This window comes from Lampris incognitus, chromosome 3 (genome assembly GCF_029633865.1).
Source record: "Lampris incognitus isolate fLamInc1 chromosome 3, fLamInc1.hap2, whole genome shotgun sequence".
NCBI classification, from domain to species: domain Eukaryota; kingdom Metazoa; phylum Chordata; class Actinopteri; order Lampriformes; family Lampridae; genus Lampris; species Lampris incognitus.
In genome coordinates this window covers 9,444,233-9,467,089 of record NC_079213.1, presented here as the reverse complement: position 1 = coordinate 9,467,089, position 22,857 = coordinate 9,444,233, and the positions used below count along the sequence as shown (strand labels likewise).

Genomic DNA, 22,857 nt, shown 5'->3' with positions numbered 1-22,857 from the left:
ATGTCACCTTTTTCCTTGGCTCACAATGTTGGCGGAATAGCTCTTTCAATATATCATAGTCATTTATGTCTTCATCGAAGTCAAGCGTGTTATATAACTTAATTGTTTCTTTTCCAGCCACATGTAGGAACGTGGCTCTTAATTCTGTTATCCTCTTTCAGTGTTGTATTCTGTAAATTGTGTAAACACAACATCCATTGCACATTGTCCATATTGGGAGAGAGCTCCCTCCTCTGTTGCCCTCCCTAAGGTTTCTTCCTATTTTTTCTCCCTGTTAAAGGGCTTCTTTTTAGGGAGTTGTTCCTTATCCGATACGGGGGTCTAAGGACAGGATGTTGTGTTGCTGTAAAGCCCACTGTGGCAAATTTGTAACTTGTCATGTTGGGCTATATAAATGAAATTGACTTGACCTGACTTGACTTGACTCTCCCAGATTCCTCAGGTGGCGGCAGCTTCGGTTGGGAGCTTCAAACTACCCAGGCCGATGAGTGGCAGACCAAACAGAACAGCTAGTGAAATTAAATGCAAAACTCACCCACTGCCATCTTTTGCAAGGGTAGAAGAGCCCAACCGCCCACTGCTGCCCAACACTGCAGAGATGCCAGTCACAACGGTCAAAATCAGCCAGGCAGGAAGTGCCAGAAAGGATGTCACCACAAAAAGAAAGACCCACCTCACCAGCAGAGAGCCATCCCTGCAGATCAGGGGTCACCAACTTTTTTTGCACTGCGGACCAGTTCGATATTGACAATGTTCTGGCGGACCGGGGGAGAGACGGGGGTGCGTTAATAACTACGGGGATATAGGTTAGGCTTATAAGTCAGTAGTATCATAACATTTTTTTTATCACTTTAGTTTTTATTGAAGTTTTTAGGTCAATACAAACATGGCATCCGTATTCAGAAGTAAACATTGAATTATCTACATTTACTTGCACACAAGCCCAACAGGGCAACTCAAAACAAACAAACAAAAAAACACACAAAAAAATGAACTACAAGAGCTTCCTGTGGGTCTAACTTTCCAGTCTTAAGTGTTGTCATGAATTATGTTGTCGCGTGTTTGCTCCTTAAACCATGTCCAATTCTTCCACTGGTCTTCCATCCGAGGTACTGTAAGTCTCAATCGATGAGTCAGTTTTTCCATCGTATGAATGTCCTCCACTATTTCCATCCATTGTCCTTGTGTGGGGGCGTCCACCTGGCACCATTTTCTTGTGATTGCCTTCTTAGCCGCAATCAGCAGTATCTTAACCAAACATCTATCACTTGGCCCTATATTGTCGTTTTTAAAATTACAGAGATAGAGGGTCATATAGCACTTAGGGAAGTCATATCCAAGTACCTTTTGTATTACATCATGAACCATCTCCCAAAACATCGCTAGCTTATTACATTTCCAAAATATATGCGAGTGGTCTACATCCTCTGTTCCACATTTCCTCCAGCATGACAGTTTGGTGCTGGAGTATCTATTTTTGATTTTTGGTGTAATAAAAAAACGTATCAGATTTTTCCAGGAGAATTCCCTCCATATCCGCGAACTAGTGGAGGATTGATGAACTTTCCACATATTCTGCCAGTCCTCCTCTGTAATTTCTGTGCCAAATTCTAATTCCATTTTTCTTTTATATATGTAGTTGAGTGTTTATTAGTTGTGAGAGCTTGATATAGTACAGATATAGTCCTAGATTTTCTCCCTTTATATGCGTTGATTATAATTTGAATCACACTGTTCACCTCCATGGAGGGTCCTCCCCTGATACGTTTGTTGTAATAATCCCTTAATTGTAAATATCTAAAGAAGTCATGATTCTCCAAATCAAACTTGTCTTTCATACCCTGAAAACTCTCCATCTCCCCCTTTTCCTCTAGAGTGCACCATGCTGTGATTCCCCAGTTAACCCACAGTTTAAAAACTGTGTCATGCCTCGCTGGAGTAAAGTCTCTATCATATGCTACCCATCTCAATAACTGTATCTCATCTTGTAATTTGTTGATTTTAATCAATTTAAACCATAACTCCAGTGTAAATAATGTGACTGAATCCATATTGTTTTTTGTTTTCTTGTATACTTCTTTATCCCCTAAAATATTCTGGATAGGGTACCCACCATATTCCCTTTCCATGACTTTCCACTTGGCCATGTAATCTTGCCTACACCAGTCAATAGCATATCTCAGCTGGGCAGCTTTGAAATATTATTTTAGATTTGGTAAACCCATACCTCCCTTTTCCTTTGAGAGTTGGAGAGTTTCATACCTTACTCTGGGCTTCTTCCCTCCCCAAATAAATCTAGATATTGTCCTATCCCACATATCAAATTGAGCTTGAGTCACCTCTACAGGCAACGATTGGAATAGGTAAAGAAGCCTTGGTTGAATATTCATTCTAACTGTCTCAATTCTTGAGCTGAAGTCAAGTGGCAGAGTGGACCATCTATCAATATCCTTTTGCATCACATCGTTGATCTTGCCGTAATTTGCTTTATGTAATTTAGACAATTCCTTGGTAATGTAAATTCCCAAATATTTGATTTTGTTTAGATTTCAATTAAAGTCAAATTTTCCCTTGAATTCTGTGGTTGGAGTATAATTGAGAACTAGCACCTGTGTTTTTGACATGTTAATTTTATATCCAGATAAATGACCATATAGTTCTAGTAGCTTCATTAGTTGAGGGAGTGATGTATGTGGTTGCTCAAGATAGGCTATGACATCATCAGCAAATAGCCCCACCTTGTGGACAGTGCCATTCACTGTCACTCCATTAATTCCTTCATTTTGGCGAATGGCCTCCGCTAAAGGCTCAATGAATAACGCGAACAGTGTCGGAGACAAACAGCATCCTTGTCTTGTCGACCTCTGCAAACTGAACTTGTTCGTTAAACTCCCGTTTATTTTAATCCGAGCATTAGGTTGTTGATATAATGTTTTAATGCACTGTATTGACTTATTGCTGAACCCTAGTCGTTCCAATACTGCATACAAGAAATTCCAAGACACCCGATCGAATGCTTTTTCTGCATCTAAACTTACTAATAGTGTAGCTTGTTTTCTCTTACTCGCTTGATCAACAATATGCAATGTCCTTCTGATATTATCATGCGTTTTTCTTTCTCTCATGAATCCTGTTTGAGCTTCATCTATCAAATCACCTATGAATGAGTTTAACCTTTTGGAGATAATTGTCGTATATATTTTATAATCTACATTTAATAATGAAATAGGTCTGTAGTTCCCACAATATTCTTTATCCTTTCCCGGTTTTGGAATGACTGTGATTATTGCCTCTGACCATGATGGTGGTATCTTATTATTGTGAAGTGTCCAATTGAAGGATCTCAGAAGTAACGGTGCCAGCTCTTCCCTAAACACTTTGCACCATTCTGCAGGGTATCCATCGCTGCCCGGGCTTCTATTGTTTTTCAAAGAATTTATTGCATCTATCACCTCTTCCATCTTGATGTCAGCTGTTAATTTGTCATTTTGAGGGTACATCTAATCCAGCGGTCGGGAACCTATGGCTCGCGAGCCATATATGGCTCTTCCGGTGAAGGCATATGGCTCCCAGACAATTTTGAGTTGAAAATTTTTTTTTTTCAAAAAAATCAGTTTGGAACTGATTTTAAAATACTTGTGATATTTCTTAATAATACTGTGTCATTTTAAAGTAAACAGAAATTAGTTTTGAAGATAAATTTCACGGGTCACGGGTCACCCGTGGGTCGGGTCGGGAACCAATGGCTCGCGTGCATGTCCGGGTCATTGTAAAGGTGAAGAAATCAATTTTATCAGATAGCCAACTAGTTTATCCGCTTCAACCCTTGTAACGGAAAAGCTGGCGAAAAGAAAAAAAAAGACGATGGTTACCGTGCATTCCAGGCTGCGTGGACAGAGGAATTTGCATTTGTGGAGAGAGCAGGATCTGCGGTATGTCTAATATGCAATGATAAAATGCAACGATAAAACGGTCAAATATAAAGCGGCACTTCGATACGCACCATGCTTCATTTGCACGGAAATCTCCAGCGGGGGACAGCAGGAAAAGGGCATGCGAGGAGCTACAGCGGAGAGTGCAGACGAGTCAGCAGCAACTACGTGTGTGGACCAAGCAAGGTGACGGGAATTCCGCTAGCTTTGCGGCTGCTTTGGCAATAGTAAGGAATGGAAAGTCATTCACAGATGGCGAGTATGCCAAAACATTCATGCTTGATGTGGCCAATGAACTGTTTGATGACTTCCCAAATAAAGACAAGATTAATCAAACGAATAAAAGACATGCCCCTGTCAGCAAGAACTGTGCACGATCGTAGCATCATGATGGCAAATCAAGTCGAGGTAACACAAATTAAGGAAATAAACACCGGGACATACTTTTCTCTCGCGTTAGATGAGTCAACAGACGTTAGCCATCTATCTCAGTGCAGTATCATTGCCAGGTATGCTGCAGGTGACACACTGCGTGAGGAAAGCTTGGCTGTTTTGCCAATGAAAGGGACAACAAGAGGAGAGGATTTATTCACGTCTTTCATGGAGTTTGCTAAAGAAAAAAAAACTACCGATGGATAAACTTATTTCTGTCTGTACTGATGGCGCACCCTGTATGTTGGGGAAGAACAAAGGATTTGTAGCGCTTCTCCGTGAACATGAAAAGAGCGCCATCCTAAGTTTTCATGGCATCCTGCACCAGGAGGCGCTTTGCGCTCAGACGTGCGGCCAGGAGCTTGGTGAGGTGATGTCGCTGGTCATTCGAGTGGTCAACTTTATTGTTGCCCGAGCTTTAAATGATCGCCAGTTTAAAGCTCTGTTAGAAGACGTTGGGAATCATTATCCCGGTCTGCTTTTACACAGCAACGTGCGTTGGTTGTCAAGGGGGAAGGTGCTCAGCCGTTTTGCAGCTTGTCTGAATGAAATCCGGACTTTTCTTGAAATGAAAGGCGTCAAGCATCCTGAGCCAGACAACACTGACTGGCTCCTGCAGTTTCACTATCTCGTGGACATAACTGGCCATCTGAACCAGCTCAATGTGAAAATGCAAGGTACTGGAAATACAATCTCATCCCTTCAACAAGCAGTGTTTGCATTTGAAAGCAAGCTGAAAGTCTTTCTCAGGAACATTGAAACAGGTCGTCTTCTGCACTTTGAAAGACTGCAACAATTTAGAGATGCATGCTTAGCAAGTGACTCCACTCAACATCTGGATCTCCAGCAGCTAGCTGGCTTTACGTCCAATCTCCTGCAGTCATTCAAAGCACGTTTTGGAGAATTTCGTGCGCGCACTGGGCTTTTCAAGTTCATCACTCATCCACATGAGTGTGCAGTGGACAAAATCGACCTGACATGCATCCCCGGGGTCTCTATCGGAGACTTTGAGCTGGAAGTTGCTGACCTGAAGGCATCAGACATGTGGATTAGTAAGTTCAAGTCACTCAATGGAGAGTTGGAAAGTCTTGCGCGACAGCGAGCAGAGCTGGCGAGGGAACACAAGTGGACAGAAATGAAAAATCTTCAACCTGAAGACCAGCTGATTCTTAAAACTTGGAACGAGCTTCCTGTGACATACCACACAATGCAGCGTGTGAGTATTGCCGTATTGACCATGTTTGGCTCTACATATGCATGTGAGCAGTCATTCTCGCATATGAGGAACATTAAGACCAACCTACGCTCACGTTTAACTGATGGAAGCCTCAACGCCTGCATGAAGCTCAACCTCACCACGTATGAACCAGACTACAAGGCCATCAGCAAAACCATGCAGCACCAGAAGTCGCATTAAAAGTAAGACATATTTAATTTATTATACGTTAAAAATACTATATGGCTCTCAATGAAATATATTTAGAAATATTTGGCTTTTATGGTTCTCCCAGTCAAAGAGGTTCCTGACCCCTGCTCTAGTCCAAGGAGTCACGCGACACGGAGCATGCGCAGTCAGCTGACAGTATTTGACCAATCTTACACGAGGACCAGCACAGTAAAATTTGCATCAATTGTGTACAAATACAGTATCTGAGCGAAACCGCCATCATTACTCTTGTAGAATTACGAGGGTAGCGTCATGCCTGAACCCGCCAAGTCAGCGCCCAAAAAGGGCTCCAAGAAAGCCGTGACCAAAGCCGCCGGCAAGGGAGGAAAGAAGCGAAGAAAGACCAGGAAGGAGAGCTACGCCATCTACGTGTACAAGGTCCTGAAGCAGGTGCACCCCGATACCGGCATCTCCTCCAAGGCCATGGGCATCATGAACTCTTTCGTTAACGACATCTTCGAGCGCATCGCCGGTGAGGCTTCTCGCCTGGCGCATTACAACAAGCGCTCCACCATCACCTCCAGGGAGATCCAGACCGCCGTCCGCCTGCTGCTCCCCGGGGAGCTGGCCAAGCACGCCGTGTCTGAGGGCACCAAGGCCGTCACCAAGTACACCAGCTCCAAGTGATCTGCCCATTGGCCCAAACAAACGGCTCTTTTAAGAGCCACGCACAACCTCACCAGAGAGCTGTTCTGTTATCAGTGGTACTTTATCGTGTGCTGTGACGTCAAGTAGCACTTTCGGTTGCTTCCCGTTAGGGGTCGCCATAGCGGATCATCCGTTTCCATCTCTTCCTGTCCTCTGCATTCTTCTTCCACCTGCATGTCCTCTTTTATCACATCCATAAGCCATTTTGGCCTTCCTCTTCACTGGCAGCTTCATATTCAGCATCCTTCTCCCAATGGATGAAACGGTGCGCAACAGAAGACGCCTACAGGCATGTGGTGAGCATGGGACATTAAAGACAACCTGTGAGTATACAGCTGAAAGACAATGCTCAGCCATATGCTGCACACACAGCACGGCGCCTACCTCTCTCCCTATGCTGAAGAAGGTAAAGGAGGAGCTCCCGAAGATGGAGAGAAATGCCATCATCCAGAGGGTGACACAGCCCACCGACTGGTGTGCATCCATGGTGCCAGTCTCGAAGAAGTGCACAGCTTCTGTGTTGATCTGAACGAGGCTGTGAAGACAGAACATGCATATTATAAAGATGCCACAAATACCAAGATATTCTTATTTTTGTTAGCAAGAATACAAACGATACAGGAACGTTGTGTGTGTGTGTGTGTATATATATATATCATCAGACCAGTCAACTATAAACAACCTTACACCTTTACATGGTCATTACAAAAGTAAATAAAGAAAATGAACTGTAGTATTAACAATAATGATGATAATGTTAAACAAAAACAAAGCACTTTTGCCAGAGTAAATTTACAGTGTATATTAAGAGAACATTTTATAATATAAGCACAAATACCAAGACGGTCGAGAGGCCGAATCTGTTACAGTGACGTTATAACACCACCAGCTCTGATTGGTCTAAACGTTAAGCGCTCGTTTAACAGATTCTCTATAGCTCATTGGCGAAGACCTCGCGCCAATTTCATCAGCTGAATACTCTTCTCTGATCGGACCGTGTTTTATTTTCGCGTAGCTCCGTGTATAAATACCGCCTGCTGACTGGTCGCGACTTTAGCTTTCAGCATTTAACTGAACGAAGAGAATCAAACATGAGCGGCAGAGGAAAGACCGGTGGAAAGGCGAGGGCCAAGGCCAAGACCCGATCCTCCCGTGCCGGGCTCCAGTTTCCTGTGGGCCGTGTTCACAGACTCCTCCGCAAGGGCAACTATGCCGAGCGTGTCGGTGCCGGAGCCCCGGTCTACCTGGCGGCTGTGTTGGAGTATCTGACCGCTGAGATTCTGGAGCTGGCTGGAAACGCGGCCCGGGACAACAAGAAGACCCGCATCATCCCCCGTCACCTGCAGCTGGCCGTCCGCAACGACGAGGAGCTCAACAAGCTGCTGGGCGGAGTGACCATCGCTCAGGGCGGCGTGCTGCCCAACATCCAGGCGGTCCTGCTGCCCAAGAAGACCGACAAGCCCGCCAAGAAGTAGATCCACATACAGCCTTCAGCCCAACACAACAAAGGCTCTTTTAAGAGCCACACTAATCTGATAGAAAGCAGTGCTCCTGTTTCCATGCCATGTTGCTACCATTTCACAGCAGATCACAAACTGGTGACTGTTCTCTTATTCAACTGCAAGGGAATCTGGGAAAAACGCTGACTTAAACCAACTTCTCTCAAGCTATTCTATTTAAATGTTGCAACCACTTATCGAAAAAAATAACTACTTTCAAGTGTCCGAATAACGTAAAGATGTCATCACATTTAAGATGTAAATGACAGGTGATTAAAAGGATTTATTGAGAATTTTTTTAAAATGGAAGGTTTGATGATCCCAATAATCTTTAAGTAGTAAATTTCTCTCGAATGTGTCCAGATGAACTGATTCAGCCTTAACTTACCGTCACTTTCCATGCCTAACATCACTAAGGTCTTCCAAAACAAAATCAATAGTATGATCAGTCAGTCAAAGCAGTATGATCAGTCAGTCAAAGCAGAATTCAGCTGTTTTCAGTCAAAAAGCTTATTGGTTTGAGAAAAATATCACCTTTAAAAAGTAAAATACAAATAACGCTTCCATGTTTATATAGCCAGTTGTGGCATATTGCCATAACCACGGTGCCGCCTTAAAATTGATCTATCACAAACATAAATATTACATTTACAATCGTAAGGAAGTCTCTCTTGAGGAGGTGGGCGGCTCTTAAAAGAGCCTTTGTGTGGGTTTGGTTTCTCAGTTTAACCGCCGAAGCCGTACAGGGTGCGTCCCTGTCTCTTCAAGGCGTACACCACGTCCATGGCGGTGACGGTCTTTCTCTTGGCGTGTTCGGTGTAGGTGACGGCATCACGAATCACGTTCTCCAAAAACACCTTCAGGACACCGCGGGTCTCCTCGTAGATCAGACCCGAGATACGCTTCACTCCGCCGCGGCGAGCCAGGCGGCGGATGGCGGGCTTGGTGATGCCCTGGATGTTATCACGAAGGACTTTGCGGTGGCGCTTGGCGCCTCCTTTACCCAGACCTTTACCTCCTTTACCACGGCCACTCATCTTTACACTGGACTGCTCACCGATGAATACGACAAACTAAGCACGTCGCTGTAAGGGTCCGTATACTTAAACCTCATCTGCGGACGTGATAGAGGCGGAGAGCCTCGTGGGTTGGTCCGGTGTAGCCCCTCCCCCTTCAGGAAATCAAGACGCTGGTGACGATGTGAACGGCCCCATTGTATTTCAAATTACATCGACAGATACATTCATTAAACTGAAATAAAAACTTATTGTAGAATTGCTCTTTAAATAAATGCTTCCTTTCCTTAACATTTCCTTCTTTCCCTCCCTACGTTCTTGTAAAAATAATAATAATAATAATAAAAAACACTTTCTTCTTCTTTACCAAGTGGCAAATAATCCGCTTCACCCACAGAAGACCGAAACACAGCAGGCTGCTGATGTGGAGATGGCAAAGTCAGCGCATCAGGCCAAAGAAGTGAAATCAGACATTTTCCTCCAACCACCTCTTTCAAAACCCAGCAACGATTTCAACCAGAGTGCTTATATCAAAAGTAGGGTAGTATTTGATCCAGATAAATTAGTGAAAGTCACGTCCAAAGCTGAATTCTGCTTGGCCTATGACTATTTGCTCACACCACCACCGCTTTTGTTTTGGAAGACATTAGTAATGTTAGGCATGGAAAGTGATTGTGAGCTGTTAGTAAGGCGACTCAGTTCATCTGGACACAACATTTATTGAGAGACTTTTATGACGTTACTTGGAGACAGAAATACTCATGAGCCCCTGAAACGAGATCCAGGCAGTGGTTGCAAGAAAAAAAGTGATAAGATCGTCTGAAGGTGTTAGAACAGGGCAATGCTACTCACAGAAATGTGTACCATAGATTATACCCAGGGGAAGCGACAACTATTTAGTTTATTATTTAGTTTTATTGGCTTGGATAAGTGTGTTCTGGTAGTTTTTGGATGTGTTTTTGTGTTTGTGTTGTACTGCTGTGGGCTGGGGAAAAGGGCATTTCGTTTCATTTCATGTACACAAGTGCATGAAGTGAAATGACAAAGTGAGTGTTCCTGATGGTTTACCTAAGATAAATAAACAGGATGTGCCATTGGGGTCTATTGTTAGTATGATTAACTCAGTGACCCATATCATCTCTAAGTATCTGGCATCTATTCTTAAACGGTTGGTAGGCAGTAATGAACATCATTTCATGGAGGAGGTTGAGACAATGGTCTCGTATGATGTTACGTCTCTTCATGTACGTCCCTGTTGATGAAGCACCTGGTTTTTACACCTCTGCCCATCTGTGGTTTGCATCTTAAATGTGATGACACATTTACATTATCCAGGCTTAAATGGTTAGAAAACACAGAAAGTAGCTGCAACATTTATATAGAACAATTGTCTTAAGTTGAAGTCAGCGCCCCCCAAGGTTGTGAACAAACGCTCTTCAGTGACATGTGTGTGGCTCTTAAAAGAGCCGTTGCGGGTTGTCAGGTGACGGGGCTTAAGCACGCTCTCCGCGGATGCGGCGAGCCAACTGAATGTCCTTGGGCATGATGGTGACCCTCTTGGCGTGTATGGCGCACAGGTTGGTGTCCTCGAACAGACCGACCAGGTAAGCCTCGCTGGACTCCTGAAGAGCCATGACAGCGGAACTCTGGAAGCGCAGGTCAGTTTTGAAGTCCTGAGCAATTTCCCTCACCAGCCGCTGGAAGGGCAGCTTACGTATCAGCAGCTCCGTGGATTTCTGGTAGCGACGGATCTCTCGGAGAGCGACGGTACCGGGCCTGTAGCGGTGAGGCTTCTTCACACCGCCGGTAGCCGGGGCGCTTTTACGGGCGGCCTTGGTAGCGAGCTGCTTCCTGGGGGCTTTGCCACCGGTGGATTTACGGGCGGTCTGCTTTGTTCTAGCCATAGTAGACGAAAGTCTCACTTCTCCTTACTAAAGACTTACTGGCACGCCGCAAACGCCGTGGTTATATAGCCAGAGCCGGAGTCCAGCCACACGCTGATTGGTCTTGGCCAGGAACACGTGCTCTCTGACAGATCCTTATTGGAGCAGAGTCGCTTTGAAAAACCCGCGGAACATTCAAACTAAAGGGCGCCTCCTCACGTCAGCTTCTCATAACCCAACCAAGTCTGAAACAGAAGCAAATAAAAACCATCTCACATTAATATATGTATAGATTATTAAATTATTGGTCGATGAATAAAATGCTAAAATATAGATTATCTAGTAGATTATATGAATATGTAGGTTATAGTTTAGAACAGCGGTCGGGAACCTATGGCTCGCGAGCCATATATGGCTCTTCCGGTGACGGCATATGGCTCCCAGACAATTTTGAGTTGAAAAAATTTTTTTTTCAAAAAAATCAGTTTGGAACTGATTTTAAAATACTTGTGATATTTCTTAATAATACTGTGTCATTTTAAAGTAAACAGAAATTAGTTTTGAAGATAAATTTCACGGGTCACGGGTCACCCGTGGGTCGGTTCGGGAACCAATGGCTCGCGAGCATGTCCGGGTCATTGTAAAGGTGAAGAAATCAATTTTATCAGATAGCCAACTAGTTTATCCGCTTCAACCCTTGTAACGGAAAAGATGGCGAAAAGAAAAAAAGACGATGATTACCGTGCATTCCAGGCTGCGTGCACAGAGGAATTTGCATTTGTGGAGAGAGCAGGATCTGCGGTATGTCTAATATGCAATGATAAAATTGCATCGATGAAACGGTCAAATATAAAGCGGCACTTCGATACGCACCATGCTTCATTTGCATCGAAATATCCAGCGGGGGACAGCAGGAAAAGGGCATGCGAGGAGCTACAGCGGAGAGTGCAGACGAGTCAGCAGCAACTACGTGTGTGGACCAAGCAAGGTGACGGGAATTCCGCTAGCTTTGCGGGGGCTTTGGCAATAGTAAGGAATGGAAAGTCATTCACAGATGGCGAGTATGCCAAAACATTCATGCTTGATGTGGCCAATGAACTGCTTGATGACTTCCCAAATAAAGACAAGATAATCAAACGAATAAAAGACATGCCCCTGTCAGCAAGAACTGTGCACGATCGTAGCATCATGATGGCAAATCAAGCCGAGGAAACACAAATTAAGGACATAAACGCCGGGACATACTTTTCTCTCGCGTTAGATGAGTCAACAGACGTTAGCCATCTATCTCAGTGCAGTATCATTGCCAGGTATGCTGCAGGTGACACACTGCGTGAGGAAAGCTTGGCTGTTTTGCCAATGAAAGGGACAACAAGAGGAGAGGATTTATTCATGTCTTTCATGGAGTTTGCTAAAGAAAAAAAACTACCGATGGATAAACTTATTTCTGTCTGTACTGATGGTGCACCCTGTATGTTGGGGAAGAACAAAGGATTTGTAGCGCTTCTCCGTGAACATGAAAAGAGAGCCATCCTAAGTTTTCATTGCATCCTGCACCAGGAGGCGCTTTGCGCTCAGACGTGTGGCCAGGAGCTTGGCGAGGTGATGTCTCTGGTCATTCGAGTGGTCAACTTTATTGTTGCCCGAGCTTTAAATGATCGCCAGTTTAAAGCTCTGTTAGAAAAAGTTGGGAATCATTATCCCGGTCTGCTTTTACACAGCAACGTGCGTTGGTTGTCAAGGGGGAAGGTGCTCAGCCGTTTTGCAGCTTGCCTGAGTGAAACCCGGACTTTTCTTGAAATGAAAGGCGTCAAGCATCCTGAGCTAGACAACACTGACTGGCTCCTGCAGTTTCACTATCTCGTGGACATAACTGGCCATCTGAACCAGCTCAATGTGAAAATGCAAGGTATTGGAAATACAATCTCATCCCTTCAACAAGCAGTGTTTGCATTTGAAAGCAAGCTGGAAGTCTTTCTCAGGGACATTGAAACAGGTCGTCTTCTGCACTTTGAAAGACTGCAACAATTTAGAGATGCATGCTTAGCAAGTGACTCCACTCAACATCTGGATCTCCAGCAGCTAGCTGGCTTTACGTTCAATCTCCTGCAGTCATTCAAAGCACGTTTTGGAGAATTTCGTGCGCGCACTGGTCTTTTCAAGTTAATCACTCATCCACATGAGTGTGCAGTGGACAAAATCGACCTGACATGCATCCCCGGGGTCTCTATCGGAGACTTTGAGCTGGAAGTTGCTGACCTGAAGGCATCAGACATGTGGATGAGTAAGTTCAAGTCACTTAATGGAGAGTTGGAAAGTCTTGCGCGACAGGGAGCAGAGCTGGCGAGGGAACACAAGTGGACAGAAATTAAAAATCTTCAACCTGAAGACCAGCTGATTCTTAAAACTTGGAACGAGCTTTCTGTGACATACCACACAATGCAGCGTGTGAGTATTGCCGTATTGACCATGTTTGGCTCTACATATGCATGTGAGCAGTCATTCTCGCATATGAGGAACATTAAGACCAACCTACGCTCACGTTTAACTGATGGAAGCCTCAACGCCTGCATGAAGCTCAACCTCACCACGTATGAACCAGACTACAAGGCCATCAGCAAAACCATGCAGCACCAGAAGTCGCATTAAAAGTAAGACATATTTAATTTATTATACGTTAAAAATACTATATGGCTCTCAATGAAATATATTTAGAAATATTTGGCTTTTATGGCTCTCCCAGTCAAAAAGGTCCCCGACCCCTGGTTTAGAATATGGATTGATCAGTATGTTTATTATAACCGATTGTCTCGCCAATGACTGGCAGTGAAAAATCAAATAGGCACACACATTTACCCTAAATTTAATAAGACTGGTAAGAAAACAAGGTTTTAAAGATTTTGAAGAAAAATATGAGTAAAAAAAAAACTTTAAACTGATCCTTTAACAAAGCTCAGGTTGACTGGTGACAATGGAGGAACATTTGTACACATGTCCATAGATCTGTTGGAAGACTTCAAAGGTTTACTTACAATTATCAAAAAATAAATACACATTGAGTAATTAAACCATCACCCAATAAACTTGCAAAAAATGTAAGTATTTTTAGATGCGACTCTAAAAAAGACCAGACTCGAATTCGTAACTGATCGGATTTCCCTTTGATGCATGCATGAGGGAAATGAGAATGTGGAGGCTTCATAGATCACTAGAGGGATCGGACTACCCAATTTCCCTTGTATCCACGAACAGCTAACAAATCAAGCCCAGCCAACTTTTATTTCTATAGCTGTGTGAGAATTAAACTGTTCCGGTGTTGGACGTCACAGCACATGATAAGGTATCACTGATAACAGAACAGCTTTCTGGTGAGGTTGTGCGTGGCTCTTAAAAGAGCCGTTTGTTTGGGCCAATGGGCAGATTACTTGGAGCTGGTGTACTTGGTGACGGCCTTGGTGCCCTCAGACACGGCGTGCTTGGCCAGCTCCCCGGGGAGCAGCAGGCGGACGGCGGTCTGGATCTCCCTTGAGGTGATGGTGGAGCGCTTGTTGTAATGCGCCAGGCGAGAAGCCTCACCGGCGATGCGCTCGAAGATGTCGTTAACGAAAGAGTTCATGATGCCCATGGCCTTGGAGGAGATGCCGGTATCGGGGTGCACCTGCTTCAGGACCTTGTACACGTAGATGGCGTAGCTCTCCTTCCTGGTCTTTCTTCGCTTCTTTCCTCCCTTGCCGGCGGCTTTGGTCACGGCTTTCTTGGAGCCCTTTTTGGGCGCTGACTTGGCGGGTTCAGGCATGACGCTACACTCGTAATTCTACAAGAGTAATGGTGGCGGCTTTGCTCAGACGCTGTATTTGTACACAATTGATGCAAGTTTTACTGTGCTGGTCCTCGTGTAAGATTGGTCAAATACTGTCAGCTGACTGCGCATGCTCCGTGTCGCGTGACTCCTTGGACTAGAGTAGTCTTCCTGTTGTTCCTTGCACATTAATTTTGTGTTCCCGGTCCAAAATGACCGCTCCATTATAGCGGATTACAAATCCATAATAATACATATATTATCACCTAATTTTTTTTAGATCAATATAAACTGAAGTTCTTGTGAGCATTACAAGTTTTGAACTTCTATTTGCTATTTATGGCCTGTAGGCCTCATTGACCTGAGCTAATACAACTAATGTTTTAGTAAAAAAAAAAAAAAATATATATATATATATATATATATATATATATATATATATATATATATATATATACTAGTAGTAGATATTGTTTTAAAGTAAACAAAAAAAATTAAGGTGGTTATGAGAAAAAGAAAAAAAAGGTATCACGTTCAGCAAGCAGGAGCTATTTTTTATGTATAAAAAGCAGGCGTGTGGCTCATCCATAAGTAACTGCTATACGGGTTCAATAATATATTTTTAAACGTGTAAGGAACGATTTTATGAAAAATTGTGTTAAACTGTTTTTATATTCTCATTTAATGGGCGCTTTTAACCCAAGCTATTTACAATAGCCAATAATTTGTAGATTGTTGATCTATTGATTGATTGCTTATTTGTTAATCTGTCACTGCCTGTTGCATTATGGCGTGCCAGTCTTTTATTTAATAAACTTTATTGCAAAATATTGAAATGTACAAATATAGCAGACATGTATTCCACAAAATTGTACTGAGAAATGACTGAATAAATAATTACAAAACAAATCTACTAGGGATTATGAAAACGAGAAAACAACTCATACAAAAAGAAAGAAAATAAATAAGAGAAAAATCAAACAAACAAAAGAAACAAGTGAAATCATTCCTCTGAAAATATCCTTGTACAGTTTAATGGTTTTGTTACTTTAAAACTTACTGTAAAACTGTCATTATGTATTTTAAACAGGGCATGTCAGTCTGCAGCAGTTACAACACCAACAGTGACGTCACTAAATCAACTACAGCTATAGGATATAGAGAATTAACATAGACTTGTGGCTATACTGTCATGCCCCCCCCCCCCCAAAACAAAGCTGTCTTCCATTCAAATGCTGTGTCTGGTCTAACCAACCACTGGAGAACTGAGGTGTTTTGTGTCATTTCAGAGTAATAAAGTGTGTGACGAACGATGAAGTCGTAACAATCCCTTTCAGTCATATTATCGTTTGTAGGTAAACTGTCGGTAAACATTGTATCCAAGATGAATCGGTTTAAGTTTGTGTAATGTTCTTAGCTGGATGATCTATTGTAGAGCATGCATCAAGACGTTTATAGGTGAGGTTGGGTTGTTGCGAAATGCTCTTTCATTGTGATTGTGGTTGGCTCTTAAAAGAGCCTTTGGAGGTGTTTCATCAAGACGACGTGTCCATCTACTTCTTCTTGGCGGCCGCCTTCTTTGGCTTGGCCGCCTTCGGCTTGACCGTCTTGGGCTTAGCAGCCTTCTTAGCTGCGGTCTTCTTGGGGGTGGCGGGCTTTTTGACCGCCTTCTTGGGGCTTTTGGCGGCCTTCTTAGGGCTCTTGGGCTTCTTGGCTGCCGCAGGTTTCTTGGCCTTCTTCGGGGACTTCTTGGCGGCTGCGGGTTTCTTAGCTGCCGCCTTCTTGGCGGCTGCGGGTTTCTTGGCCACAGCTTTCTTTGCTTTTGCCGCTTTCTTGGCGGGTTTCTTGGCGTCTTCCGCTTTCTTATTGATTTTGAAGGAGCCCGAGGCGCCGGTTCCTTTGACCTGCACCAGAGCGCCCTTGGTTACCAGGCTCTTGACGGCCACTTTGACGCGGGCCTTGTTCTTCTCCACGTCGTAGCCGCCGGCAGCCAGAGTCTTCTTCAGCGCTGCCAAAGACACGCCGCTTCTCTCCTTGGACGCCGACACGGCTTTGACGATGAGCTCCGCGACGCTGGGGCCACTCTTCTTGGGGCGGGGGGCTCTCTTCTTTGCCGCTTTCGCCGGAGCGGCGGCGGCTGCCGGTGCGGGAGCGACTTCTGCCATTTAGTCTTTAGTCTTCTTCTTCTTCTACTGTTGGGAGACGCGAACTCAACAGAGCCAGTAGGCTGATAGAGGGGAAGGAGCGCAGGCAGGGATATAAACACACTATGAGAACCAGAGAGACTCAACTGCCCCAGTCTGGCGTCTGCGCTGCCGGAGCGCTGCCACACTTGTGTTTTCTCTCTCCGATAAAACACCAAAAATCACCTTCTCAAGTCAAACAATCACTTATAAACAATATCGATCATGAAGGAGACCCTTGGCACCTCATAATAAACCCAGTTAGAGTGGAGCAGACGTTTGCCTTCCGTTTCGAGACATGTGAAACCTCATCTATACACTGCCAGTGACTGCAACACGCTCCAATATTCGGTTTCTAAAACCTTTTAAAAGAATTGGATTCAGATCAACAGTCGTTTACCAGTTGCTTGAGTTGTTTGACAACCATGGACGATCAAAAAAGTCGTCATTTCCAGAGAATTTCATTTTAAAATCACGCTTTCTTCATGTGGGCAAACACACTCTTGGTGGCGATCTGTCGCCTCTTTCAGCTCAGCGTCCTGTGTGAGATGGAAAAGTGGCTGCAAATATTTATCTTATATTGAATGCATTAATAAACTATTACAGAATAGCAACATCTCATGAATTGGTTTAAATGTATTGATAACAGTTTATTGAAATCCGTATTTAAACTGCTGGTGCATTGTATTATATGGTAGTCTGTCGTCCACGATGTCTTGAATGTGCAGTCAATGTACATATAACAGCCATGAAGGTAAAATCCAAAGGAAAAATGTGCACGTGTATGAGGAGCTCCAAAAAACACACATTTTACATCAATGTCGCGTTTGTATTTTTTAAGTGTCTGATTGGTTGGATAAACAAGATGAATTATTTTGAAATATACATCTTTATCTTTGTGGGTGACACAAAACTTATCATTAAAGGTCCGTACTACATTCCAGTCGATGTTTTCAAATTGAGAATTCAAAAAAAAATTGCATGAGGAGTTGTATAAATAATAAGTACGTTCCTAATATATCTATTATTAGGATCCCCCCCCCCCTTAATGTCCATACCATTTAACATAATCTTCACAGCAAAGGTAGGAGTTTCATTATACATATCACCTTGCTACCTGCCTCTAAGGTTATTCTTTATATAATGGAGCCTGATAACAATAGGGCACCATCGAGGTACTTTATAACGATGAGGCCAGTACCTGAAAGCAGGCCCTAGCATCCTTTTAAGAGAATTGGATTTAGTCTCGGGGGAATGATGTGTTGTTTTGCAATAATAACCCAATAATAACCCAAATATGGGTATTTGATTCTCTGCAAGATAACAATATGGTAACCCCCCGTTACATCCTCATTCAACACCTTTCACACCCACCATAGCCAAATTGCCAGACGTAAATATGACTTCCATGTCTTTTTGTACAGGAGAGATACACGTGATAGAGATTTCATCTCTACAGCTGCCATCACGGCCACAGCGAGACGCTTAGAAGATGTTGGACGCGTAGCAACTGGAAATAGGATGGCGTTGGGTCTTCTGTTAGCCTCACAGGGTGGTGTATGTAAAGTGATCTTCACTGAATGCTGTGCATATATTACTAACAACGATGCCAAAGTATCTGAATTGAAACATGATACTGAACAAGGGGTAAAGGGTGTTTGGCCCCTTGGTATCTGTGGGGGTGTCATTCACAAACTGATTGTGTGTATTCTTCTGTTTTTGGTCATTGTTTTCATCATTACTTGTATGATTGGTATGATCCATAAATATTGTATTAAGACTGTACTTAATGCTGTACAAGGTCAAAATGTTCCTGATCCCTGGGTTCCACCATATGATTATGATGATGATGAAAATGTTTAGCAAATGTCACTTCACGTCATAGAGTAGTTCCCCAAGATCCTTTCCTTTATTTGGAGTTATTGGTTTATTTTTCTTTCCTTGTGTTAATGCTTAGTTAGTTAATTTGTAACCAATCTACACGTGTGTGTAAGGAATATATCTCTCATTTATTGTTTCATCATTTTAACCATTGTTTAATGTTATTAGTGACTATGTTGTGTTTTTTAGATGGATTTTGAGCATTCGCATAAGTTTTTCCCATGGTCAACACTGGGTTTTTCTTGTGCTATAACCACTCAAATTAGTGTAGGTAACTTCTCGAGTCTTTTACTCATTTCTAGTCAAGAGTCGGGTGAGATGTTTGGTTGGAGAGGACATGGGATGATTGGGACTTCTATCTGACTGCTGAGTTTATATGGAGTGTTTTTTTATATAAATCTGATGCATTTCGGTTGGTTTACTGCTGACAGACAGGCCTCACAGTCATTCTGTGTGAGGTAAGATGTTCCCCAGGAGCTATATCCATTGTTAGTTTTTCTATAATGCTTTATCTAGATGATTTGTTGTTTTTTGTGATTAAATATTTTTTATTTTATCATTTTTTTAAACAAGACACACAAATGAACAATAATGCAAACAAAAACCCACCCACAAACGAGAAATAAAAGGGAAAAGAAAAAAAAATTCTACAGAAAAAATTGCAAAAAAGAAACAGCATACAGTACTCGGTCAGTGTTCAGTCAATAAAGTTCTTCAACTCAGCGGCCACAGAATTCCACATGTCTATAGTTCCAGCCCTTGCTCCATGGATCCTTGCCGTCGAGAGCTCCAAATATACGTACAATGTCCAGATATAAGAGGGACCAATGACGAGATGACAAATCATCTGGAGCTTTCCAATGCATAGCAACCATCTTCTTGGCTGCTGTGAGTCCCGCAAGCAATATGCGCTGCTTGATTAGTGGTACATGTAGTGCAGAGAAGTCATTTAGAAGTAATACCGCAGGCTCAGCGGGTACAGTATTCGACAAAAATTGGGACAATTTATCAGCAACCATTTCCCAAAACCCTTTCACCCTTGGACATTCCCAGACCATATGAAAGAAGGTTCCAACCACATTCAGCGAACAAAATGTACAGTTTGGGCTATCAGCAAGTTTCATACAAAACCTCTGTCGTGGGTGTGTGATATGTCCAATGTATAAAATTATAGTGTATCTGCTGATGATCTGGATTCCTAGACGCTAAGAGAATACTAGTATTGTATTTAGAAATCACGTCAGGACACAGCGCTGTCGCTCGACACGACCTCTCCGTGGCATTCTTTATTTAGACTGACACAGCATCAAAGGCAGACCCGATCAAACAACCCAGAGCCCGCAGGCATCACCAATCGATCCCAGCACAATAGAACAGCACCAAATCAAATGCAGCACTGTCGATGTGTGGATACATAACATCCCCCCCCCCCCGGCAGGATTTCAAACATGAAAGGTGGAGACAAAGTCCTCTAGGTGGCCAGGGCGTAAACGTGTGCGAACAGGTCGCGGGGCGGCCTGAGGCTGGGCAGGCCGAGGTGGGGAGGGAGATGGCAGGGGAAGCTGAGGCCCAGAAATGTCTGGGGCCCATGTAGGAGCTGCATGAAGCCCCGGGGCGTCTCGCCATGCTGAGGGAATGGCTATGGTTGTGTCACCAGCTGTGTGTGGCGGAGCTGACACCTTCCGTAGACGACTGGAGTGCCACCGAGTGCCATCGCTGAGGAGGTAAGTGGCTGGGCCCAGCTGACGGGTGACTTGGAGAGGAGAGGACCAGTATGAAGCCATTTTATTGTCCCTGTGGGGCCTGCGGACCCTGACCCAGTCTGACACATTGATGTCTGGCACCCTGGTTCGTTTTGACTGGTCAAACCGTTGCTTCATCCGCGTCTGCTGACGAGTGACTGAGGCTCTGACCCCAGAGGGAGGTGCCTGAGGTGTGGAGGGGCGGAGCCTGTCAAGGGGCATGCACAGTTCCCGGCCTAGCATGAGAGAGGCTGGGGAGACGCCTGTGGTCGAGTGCTGTGTGGCCCGATAGTGCAGCAGAGTGTGACGGATGGCCTGCGTGAAAGAGCACCCTTGGGCCATGTGTGCTCTGAGGCCGTTCTTCAGTGACTGGTGAAAACGTTCAACGCCGCCATTGGCCTGGGGGTGGTAGTACGCAGTGCGTATATGACGGATGCCCTTGCTTTCAAGATAAGCAGTGAACTCAGCAGAGACCAGCTGAGGGCCGTTGTCAGTGGTGATGGCCTTTGGGAGGCCCCAGCGAGAGAAAAGAGAGTCCAGGAAGTCGATGATGATCTGTGAGGTCACAGTGCCGGAAGTGGTGAGTTCAGGCCATTTTGAGTGTAGATCGTAGGCGACCACCATGAAGCGTTGGTGGTGGGGAACTCCATGGATCTCACCACAAATGTCCAACTGCAGGTGTTCCCAGGGCTGAGAGGGCCAGGCGAGAGGTTGCAGGGGTGGGGGAGCCTGGTGGCCAGCCTTGCCACTCACAAGGCAGGCAGAACAGTCCTTCACCAGAGCCTCAATATCTCTGTCTATCCCCGGCCACCACACCAGGTCTCGGCAGCGCTGTTTCAGTTTCACAATGCCCAGGTGGCCTTCATGCGCCGTATTCAAAACACGTGCACGGAGAGCAGCTGGGACCACTGTGCAAAACCCACGTGCCACGCAGGTGTCGTTCCAGCAGGAGAGCTCCTGTCTGACTCGGGCGAACGCAGCCAGCTCCTCTGGGACCTTGTGAGGCCAGCCGTTCTGGATGTAGGTGCGGAGCTGGGAGAGGACAGGGTCCTGTTCGGAGGCTGCCTTCAGCTCCTGCAGAGAGACAATGGCCTGGAGGGGTGTGTGTAGCATTTGGACAATGTCCTTTTCCACGCAGTCAGTGTCCGTCTGTGGAGCTGGGGTGGAGACAGAGCGAGAGAGCAGGTCGGCGACAACATTTTCTCTGCCTGGGGTGAACTGCAGGCTGAAGTTGTACTGGCGGAGGCAGTCAGACCAGCGGTGCAGCCTCAGGGGTTTGTGGCCTGTCCCAGATGTGGACAGCAGCGCTGTCAGGGCCTGGTGATCTGTCCTGAGGGTGAAGGAGCGGCCATAGAGGTAGAGGTGCCACCTTTCACAAGCCCAGATACAGGCTAACGCCTCACGCTCACCCACGGAGTACCGCTGCTCGGTCAGGTTGAGGGCACGGGAGGCGAAGGCAATGGGCTTCTCCACACCGTTCTGGGTTTGAGACAGCACGGCCCCTATCGCTGTGGCTGATGCGTCACAGGTCACAAAGGTGGAGCTGGAGATGTCGAAGTGAGCCAACACTGGTGGTGAAGTCAGTTGAGTCTTGAGATCACGCACAGCGTCACTGCATGCCTTTGACCACACCCATGGCTCGTCCTTACGCAGCAGCTGGCGCAGGGGAGCAGAGTACTGGGGAAGAAACCTCAGGTAGTAACTTGTCATACCCAGGAAGGAGGCGACCTGGGCGGCCGAGCTGGGCTCAGGGATGGCCTGAATGGTGTCCACGTTGGATTGTAGTGGAGTTACACCGCTCGCTGACAGCCGGAACCCCACGAAGTCGATGGCTGGCACAGAGAGGACACATTTCTCAGCATTGAGAGTTAGCTTGTGCTTGGACAGGGCTGCGAAGACCATGTTAAGGCGCTTGTCGTGGATTTCACTGGTGGGCCCGTGTACCACTATATCGTCCAGATAAATGGCCACGCCCAGTATGCCAGCCAGCACGGAGACCATGATTTTCTGGAAGCAGCTAGGGGCGGAGCTGAGACCGAAAGGCATCCTGGTGTAGCGAAACACTCCTGCATGTGTCACAAAGGCTGTGAGGTTTCGGCTGCTGGGGTGGAGGGGCACCTGTAAGTACCCCTGTCTGAGGTCGAGCTTGGAGAACACCTCAGAGCCATAGAACTGAGCAGTGAGTTCTTCTGAGGTGGGCAGTGGATACTTATCAGGGACCCTTGCCTTATTTACTGCACGTAGATCGACGCAGACACGCAGGCCCCCCGACTTCTTCTTAGCCACCACGAGGTTTGAGACCCAAGGTGACGCGTCCACCGGTTCAATGATGCCAGCTTCCAGCAGTTGTTGCAGCTCGGCGGAGACCCCATCAAGGAGAGCCAACGGGATGCGG

The 22,857-nt window shown here is 45.1% G+C and overlaps 6 protein-coding genes across 6 annotated transcripts; 2 read left to right on the top strand and 4 right to left on the bottom strand.

Moving 5' to 3' along the window:
- Nucleotides 1-6,061: 6,061 nt before the first annotated feature.
- Nucleotides 6,062-6,438, top strand: LOC130110073 (histone H2B 1/2-like). Its single transcript, XM_056277053.1, has one exon. The coding sequence runs from the start codon at nt 6,064-6,066 to the stop codon at nt 6,436-6,438; it is 375 nt and encodes a 124-aa protein (XP_056133028.1). The 5' UTR covers nt 6,062-6,063.
- A 1,098-nt stretch (nt 6,439-7,536) lies between these two features.
- On the top strand, nt 7,537-7,990 carry LOC130110060 (histone H2A-like). The gene has a single exon (XM_056277040.1). It carries the CDS (start codon nt 7,551-7,553, stop codon nt 7,932-7,934), a length of 384 nt encoding a protein of 127 aa, XP_056133015.1. The 5' UTR covers nt 7,537-7,550; the 3' UTR covers nt 7,935-7,990.
- Nucleotides 7,991-8,274: 284 nt separating this feature from the next.
- Nucleotides 8,275-9,164, bottom strand: LOC130110083 (histone H4). Its single transcript, XM_056277063.1, has one exon. The coding sequence runs from the start codon at nt 8,993-8,995 to the stop codon at nt 8,684-8,686; it is 312 nt and encodes a 103-aa protein (XP_056133038.1). The 5' UTR covers nt 8,996-9,164; the 3' UTR covers nt 8,275-8,683.
- Nucleotides 9,165-10,467: 1,303 nt separating this feature from the next.
- LOC130110086 (histone H3-like) lies at nt 10,468-14,063 on the bottom strand. The gene is made up of 2 exons (XM_056277066.1): nt 14,041-14,063; nt 10,468-10,879 (listed from the first exon to the last, which is right to left on the bottom strand). Exon 2 carries the CDS (start codon nt 10,876-10,878, stop codon nt 10,468-10,470), a length of 411 nt encoding a protein of 136 aa, XP_056133041.1. The 5' UTR covers nt 10,879; nt 14,041-14,063.
- A 165-nt stretch (nt 14,064-14,228) lies between these two features.
- Nucleotides 14,229-14,664, bottom strand: LOC130110068 (histone H2B 1/2-like). The gene has a single exon (XM_056277047.1). It carries the CDS (start codon nt 14,651-14,653, stop codon nt 14,279-14,281), a length of 375 nt encoding a protein of 124 aa, XP_056133022.1. The 5' UTR covers nt 14,654-14,664; the 3' UTR covers nt 14,229-14,278.
- Nucleotides 14,665-16,074: 1,410 nt separating this feature from the next.
- Nucleotides 16,075-16,865, bottom strand: LOC130110049 (histone H1-like). Its single transcript, XM_056277027.1, has one exon. It carries the CDS (start codon nt 16,819-16,821, stop codon nt 16,210-16,212), a length of 612 nt encoding a protein of 203 aa, XP_056133002.1. The 5' UTR covers nt 16,822-16,865; the 3' UTR covers nt 16,075-16,209.
- Between the last annotated feature and the right edge of the window lie 5,992 nt (nt 16,866-22,857).

Bases quoted from the DNA above. Each gene is read 5' to 3' on its own strand.
- LOC130110086 (XM_056277066.1), bottom strand. From the start codon at position 10,878: ATGGCTAGAACAAAGCAGACCGCCCGTAAATCCACCGGTGGCAAAGCC.
- LOC130110049 (XM_056277027.1), bottom strand. From the start codon at position 16,821: ATGGCAGAAGTCGCTCCCGCACCGGCAGCCGCCGCCGCTCCGGCGAAA.
- LOC130110068 (XM_056277047.1), bottom strand. From the start codon at position 14,653: ATGCCTGAACCCGCCAAGTCAGCGCCCAAAAAGGGCTCCAAGAAAGCC.
- LOC130110060 (XM_056277040.1), top strand. From the start codon at position 7,551: ATGAGCGGCAGAGGAAAGACCGGTGGAAAGGCGAGGGCCAAGGCCAAG.
- LOC130110073 (XM_056277053.1), top strand. From the start codon at position 6,064: ATGCCTGAACCCGCCAAGTCAGCGCCCAAAAAGGGCTCCAAGAAAGCC.
- LOC130110083 (XM_056277063.1), bottom strand. From the start codon at position 8,995: ATGAGTGGCCGTGGTAAAGGAGGTAAAGGTCTGGGTAAAGGAGGCGCC.